The 7,045-nt window shown below is 42.3% G+C and overlaps 1 protein-coding gene across 1 annotated transcript; it reads right to left on the bottom strand.

Annotated features, from left to right (window-relative positions):
* Nucleotides 1-1,290: 1,290 nt before the first annotated feature.
* Nucleotides 1,291-5,526, bottom strand: LOC119312960. The gene is made up of 2 exons (XM_037588754.1): nucleotides 4,329-5,526; nucleotides 1,291-3,849 (listed from the first exon to the last, which is right to left on the bottom strand). The coding sequence occupies exons 1-2, from the start codon at nucleotides 4,341-4,343 to the stop codon at nucleotides 2,602-2,604; spliced, it is 1,263 nt and encodes a 420-aa protein (XP_037444651.1). The 5' UTR covers nucleotides 4,344-5,526; the 3' UTR covers nucleotides 1,291-2,601.
* Nucleotides 5,527-7,045: the final 1,519 nt, after the last annotated feature.

Genomic DNA, 7,045 nt, shown 5'->3' on the forward strand with positions numbered 1-7,045 from the left:
TTCAGTTCAAAGAGGAGAAATGTACTTGGTCTACTTCCCACGCCATCCATCAGTCACGGTCTGAACGGTATTACTCGCTCAGAACAAGCCTCTCAACCAGCGGCCGGCTGAAACTCTGATTTTGTCTCCAGAAAAAGCGGCGATCGCGTCGCCGTATGTTGTCGAACGAGAAGAGCTGTAATCCTATACAAATCGAAGGAAACCGAGATGAAATAAGGATCCCAAAACTGAAATGCCAACCGAAACTCATTATCAAGTCTGAGAATTCTATGCCATGATCAGCTCAAAGAGAACAAATGTATCAAGTACAGTACAGTACAGGTAGCAAAGAAAGATTTGCACACAACACGCAGCAGCAGCAGCAGCAGCAGTCGAGTGTTTCAGTTCCCGACTAACGCCCAGAAATCAGATGAACGAAACCAAGCTACGCCACTAGTCACAAGGGTGACCAACCAGGGACATACACTGTCTGGGACGCCTCCGGTTTCTTCGACGAGTTTCGTCTGTCGAGTATTACAACTTACTACACCTTCTGAGTTTGGGTCTTGTGCTACAATAAACGGCGCAGGGTTTAACGGCCTTCTGTGAGCTGCGCTGCTGTATCGAACAAGTGTTGTTTCAGGAGGTGGTCAAGGACTGCTACTCCCTCCTCTGCCAGGTGCTCTTCTTGGTACTCCCTCCGTCCGGAAATACTTGTCACCGAAATGGGTGTATCTAGACATATTTTAGTTCTAAATACATCCTTTTTTATTCATTTATGCGACAAGTATTTCTGGACGGAGGGAGTACAAGATAGCTTCCCTTGGAATCAGCAGCGCACGGATCAAGCTTTCAAACAGATATATAGCTAGATTTCCTACAACAACCGAAGGATTAATGACACATACCTGAGAAGTGAGAACCAGCCACCAGGTCAAAAGTCTTCGGTGGAAAGGCCTGATTCCTCAAGACCACGACTCACCCGGACATCGAGTCCTTTGCTCCATCTGCACTCTATCTACATGCCTACAGCCAACACAAGTTCAGAAGCTCCATTAGGAATGAAGTTGCACAAAACAATACTCCCTCCATCCAAATTACTCATCGCTGAAATGGATGTATCTAGAACTAAAATACATCTAGATACATCCATACGTGCGACAAGTAATTCGGAACGGAGGGAGTATAACTGTAGTGGTTGGTTAGGCCTACAAACCACCATTTCCTGCACCCAGATCATACCAGGTCTCCATTTGAAAAAAAAAAAGGCCGCCACTTGGTCTGTACTTATTTGACAGTCACTAATCCACAAATAGTCACATTATATTACACCAGGATCGATCGATGCAATCAGTCAGTAACAAAAATTACAGGTATTTCAAGTAAATTCAGACTTACAGACATATCGCACGCCACAGACGAACCAATCACAACGTCCATGCATCAAACACAAACAGCGGCACATGCCGCTAATTACGACAAGCAGAAATTAAACACACTCACACTGACAGAAAGAGGAATCAGCGGAAACGAAACTATCCACGCGGTGTTGGTTACGCGACGCCTCCCCAGCTTGATGCTCCTGGTCCCTTTCAAGGATGCCCGCATGAGAGAGCAAAGCCCAGAGGTGGGTGATAAACTCACCACCTTGCGCCAGCTGCTCGATGTGTTCCTCGACATTGGCAGAGGGCGCAAGGTAGAGAATCATCTCGGCCCAGAAATCAGCCATCACCTTCCATCGGGTGCCCTCTACCATATGCTCCAGTTGCTTCCCGAGCTTCATGCCGCTCTCGAAGATCGTCTTGGGCTCCTGTGGTACCTTTAAACTCTTCATGGCCTCGTACATGCTCGTTGACTTTGGAAGGAGTGCAATTGCTTCTACTGCAGTTGCATCGAACTTGCTTATTGTATCATAGTGATGCCCGGGAAGAAGCTTTGGCAAAGAGACCACCAAATATGCACAATATTTCGACAGTTTTGTGGCAATGCTAAAAGATATCATGTATTCCTGGGAAAGTGTTAGCATCTCACAGTAACATGTTGCAATGTGCCAAGTCAAAATAATGTGTGTCTGATTCTGCTTTCTCTGGGACCAGCTTGGATCCGGGTGTGTTTCCCACTCACATGCCCATAAGAGGAGTTGTGCTCCATTGGACACTAAAGAAGATCTCCCATTGCTTAGTGTACCACCGGTACGTTTTAGAGAGCAGATAACCGCCTTTTTTACTTCATCAGGCAACTCGACAGGCTTCCCAGCTTTCTTACGGACTAGTAATGGCTGAAAATTAAATGGATGGTTGACTGTATGGTCTCGAAGATACAAAACTTCGTTCGTTGCCAGAAGGATCCTTAGACGACTTCTCCCTGTGATAATTCCATATATGAGCCGTAATGGACTGTGATTGTAGTAGCTGACCGAATCAAGCAATGAGTATTGCCCAAGCTTGTGTTCCCAGTAGTGGCAGTTTGATGCACATGACAATCCAATATTGGCAAGAACCTCCTTTAATCCCATGGTGCAAGAAGCAAGATAGACACATATCTTGGTAAGAAACCCCATGATGTCGTCATAATAGCTTCCCCTGCTTGTCCTCGTTCCTATAATCTGTGAGGCCCTTCCATTCAGTCTTGCTTGTTCTCTGACAAACTGATACCTGCCCAGAAAGAACATAGCTGTAGCAATTCAAGCAAAGCAGCGGATGCAAGCATAACTAAGGTGATGACAGTATCAACTGTTGTGTTGGCCATGACAGAGGACTCGCCCTGAGAAATCTTCAGCGGAGCCTTCAGTGTAATGTACACCATGACAGATATGAAGATGGCCGAAATCAGTGACCAAATCGTTACAGCCATTGATTCGTAATAAGTGACAGCATGCTTGGTGAAGAAGAAATCAAACATATAGGCTAACTCAACTTCAATAACCTTGAACACCCTTTTGTAGTCTGTGGCACCGTTCACTAGGAGCACCTCCAAGACAAAATTACGTGCCCTGTCTTTGGATTCATCACAGGAAAACCCGAAGAAGCGCCTTCTCAGCAGATGAAAAAGAGAGAAGGAAAGGCATGCATCTTTTAGCTCTGGGCCTAGTGACTTATGCTGGCACCGCCAAATCTTCCCAATGTGAATGACTTTATCTTCTTCATCAGGATACTCCACTGCTAATTGTGTTGCATATGTTGGAGCATCAAACTTGGATTTGCTAAGGGGCCAGTCGACCAGGTAATGGCAACCTTCCATGGTGGGTGGATCAGATACACTCCCATTTTGCTGATCATACATGTAATCAGCAACAGTTTTGTTTAGGTTCCATGAGTAACCAGCTAGACAAGATACCGCAAGTCTGTGTATATATCTGGCAAAGGCGATTGCAGGAATCATGGTGAGAAAGAAGTAAATATTTGGTAGGGTTTTTGTACCACTATCCATAATCACAGTGGCTAGAAGTAGCGACGAGTATATTAAGTAGGCAAAAGCCTGGTATTCGAGTCTTGTTCTTTGTCTGATGTCCTCAAGACTATAGTTTGTGATAGAGTCGGTGCAGCAATGAAGCATTAAGAGAGATATGGCCCAAATACCATACATTTCGCCCTTCAAGTCAGAAGATTGCATGGAACCGATTATGTACGTTGTGAGCGAGAAGGACAAGGTGTACGCGACAAGGAGACCTTTTTGGAGAAAACCATTTTTGCTTCGGCGACGGCGGGACCCAAAGATGGCGAGGAACAGTAGGACACCAGCAACCAATGATACAAGTACCTCGATTCGGATAATTTTTACCCTTGGGTTCTTCCAAAAGTCTTTTGCATCATGTGACCAGTTCGTTAATGTGGTATTCCAATCCCCACCTGCCTTGAATGTTCCTTTAGCCTTCAGTGATTAGAAAACGTAATTAATCATCTTAAGATTCAGAGGTAAGAAAGAACAAAATCAATCTTAATGGTTATACTTAAATAAAGGAAGAATACAATGTATAAGTCATAATTACATCATGCACACACTCCACTTTGGGAGGGATGGGTTAAGTTCAAAACAAATGAAGACCTAAGTGCAAGGGATATTATCTACAAAAGAGAGGATGAAGTCTCTCTTGTCTTCACTAGCTAGCTCTGTGTTGGAGAAGTTATACTTAATATGTTGATTGCGCGGCACCAGCCTAGCTAGGTAGAGCTGAAATGAGATGTGGAGCCGACGATATGGCTTAATTTATAGAATTGATTATATGTTTTAACCCACAAATTAACTCAGCCACCTCTAGAAAATCTTTAACAGAAGTGAAGGATGATGCGGATCATGAATCTAGACTTGTTTCCAACATCATGAGTCTTTACTGAATGTAAATCACATACCTGGTCTTGACTCATTTCCTTGGCGCTGAGGTGAGCTTTCTCCTTCCTTTCCTTTCAGACAGGGAGGTGCTTCAAACCAAATGGAAGGAATGGCGCTTAGACAGAGATCCAGACACTAGCTCGCTGCCTCTCTTTCCTGTATCTTGTAGTACCATTCAGTAACTCAATGCATAGATGTATCTTATTTATTTATACGACACACGTCCAGCCAAGACTAGAACAAGAAGCAGTCTCATCCTTTATTCATGCAGAACATGGCCTACTAGCAATTTGTTATTGTTAAGATTCATTAACCAAGATTATCATTCAGTAGATCACTAGTGTGGTCATCTGGATCTGCGTTGGATCCCCATGGCTAGCTGACGACTGTCCCGGAGGCCGGGGGGACTACAAGATTCTTGTTGTAATCTTGCAAACTATAAAAAACGGACAGATTAAACTTGCTAAAACTGTATCCACCAAGTTAAACGGCTAGGTCCCACCAAAAGAGAGTAATAAAATCTGTCAGGTTCAGCATGATCACCAGCACTGCATAGCCATGTATAGAAAGTTGCAAACTGTAAGAATATCTGCCGTCACAGTCTCACAGAGTTCAACATTTGACTAGGTCCATATAACGAGGTGAGTTTTGGAAAGTTCCCAAGAAAATCGTCACATCAATTATTTTAAAGACAATCACATCGAAATTAAGGTTCTAATGTCAGTCATTAGGTATGGTACAAAAAACTGGAGTACTATGCTAAACTGGCTTTCTAGACTGTTATATTTGGCTTCTTCTACAAATAAAAGGTGGGGAAATCATACTAGCACAAATTCAATCCATTTCAACATTTTACATCTATAATGAAAAAATAACATGGTCGAAGATAACAAGAACAAAGCAGAGTCTAGAAAAAACAGCACATTTCAGGATTAGGTGAGTGACCTCAGTCTGTTCATGAGTCTACAAAAACAGGACATTTCAGGATTAGATGAATTGGGTAGGTGATTAGCTGCTTGGCTATTTTAATATCATGTGGTCATCATGGATGTTATTTTAGGTCTAGTTATCAATTGGATCCTCGGTCCATGTATTGGATCCCATGGGAGAACATGGGTGTTACAGAGACCGAGGGAGCTTGTTTTCTCGATAGTTGTTTAATCTTGCGATGCTCGCTTGGCAAACGACAAAATTTGGGCGGCCAACTGTTGGCGTTTCTTCTGTACAGCAAGTGCGTAGTAGGTTTCAATTCAGAGGGCAAATGCATAAACCTGAAAATTGTATTTATATAGTAGGTATAGAAAACAAAGGCAGATTACAGGTAGATCGAAATATCAAATACCGAACAAGGTTAACTGATAACAACATGCTACGGCACACAGGACCTAACTAACCTTACCAGTGATATACCTCCCGATTTTCAACTACTTTTGTACACCTAATATATACGAAACCTTTTCAGCGTGGGTGCTAAAACAAGCGAGAACATTTGATTTGGTGGTCTTCTTTGAGCTTCGTCCTCTCATCTCTTGACTAGTACACACGCTGCTATGTCGAGGACAAACTGTTACAGTTTTCTGGAGGTGCATAAGGGCAGTTCCGCTGCTGATATGGGTGATATATAACTGCAACAGTCATCAATAACACAGGTTAGCCAACACTGAGCGCTACTGCAAAGTTTTTCATATGTGGTCCTTTCGAGAGAAAAATATGGTTGATCAGGTAATCCATGGTCCCTTTTGACATATTCAGGCACCATCAATAATGTCAATTGCCATGCTAACTGTTCTAGCTAAGTCTAGCCTTCAGATAAAAAGAAGGTTGGCAGGAACCAAAAGCAAACAAAGGCAAGGGAAGTCAATCAACATTATACATGGAAATAACCATGTCCTGGGAGCTCTTACTTTAACTCAAATATAACTTTCGTTATTCATCTGGATGGAACTCAATGAACTTTTGATTTTGTCCAACTACTAATCAGTGACAAAATGCCTTTTTTTTAGCTGAGGGGAGATTCGGTATGATCACCTTGTCTTTGGTCTAGAACAAGGATCCGATGGCGAAGATCTGACATTGCGGCACAACGCAACTCTGATGTCTGACAGCAGTAAAAGAGCTGGTAAAGGAAAACAAACTCATTCAATTCTATGAAATTACTTGGAAAAAGAAGAGCTACTAGACTCAATGAGAGTGGAATATGCTGCAAAACTGACAGAGTATAAGATTGACTGAACATGGTTAAGAAAGGAGTAGTAATCTGCCTTTTCATACAGCCCAGATAACCAGATACTACCGAATATCATGTTAAACAACAGTATCATTTACATGATCGCAAACTTGTGGTAAAAGATTATGATATAGTAACAGATGCTTTCAGCAATCAGACTGCTGTCGAATAACAGAAAACAGTCATTCTGTTTATTAAGCAGGAAACACTAATGTTTAGGTGTGAAAAGTAGCTACTGTACCTCATAATTAAGTACTCCCTCCGTTCCTAAATATTTGTCTTTCTAGAGATTTCAATAAATGACTACATACGGATGTATATAGGCATATTTTAGAGTGTAGATTCACTCATTTTGCTCTGTATGTAGTCACTTGTTGAAATCTCTAGAAAGACAAATATTTAGGAACGGAGGGAGTAGATTCTATAATTAGAACCACATGAAATTGTTAGATGGCTACAGTTAAACCGTCCACAAAAAATATCTTCTTCTCCTTGAGGTGCAAATAGATA

Source organism: Triticum dicoccoides, chromosome 5B (genome assembly GCF_002162155.2).
Source record: "Triticum dicoccoides isolate Atlit2015 ecotype Zavitan chromosome 5B, WEW_v2.0, whole genome shotgun sequence".
NCBI classification, from domain to species: domain Eukaryota; kingdom Viridiplantae; phylum Streptophyta; class Magnoliopsida; order Poales; family Poaceae; genus Triticum; species Triticum dicoccoides.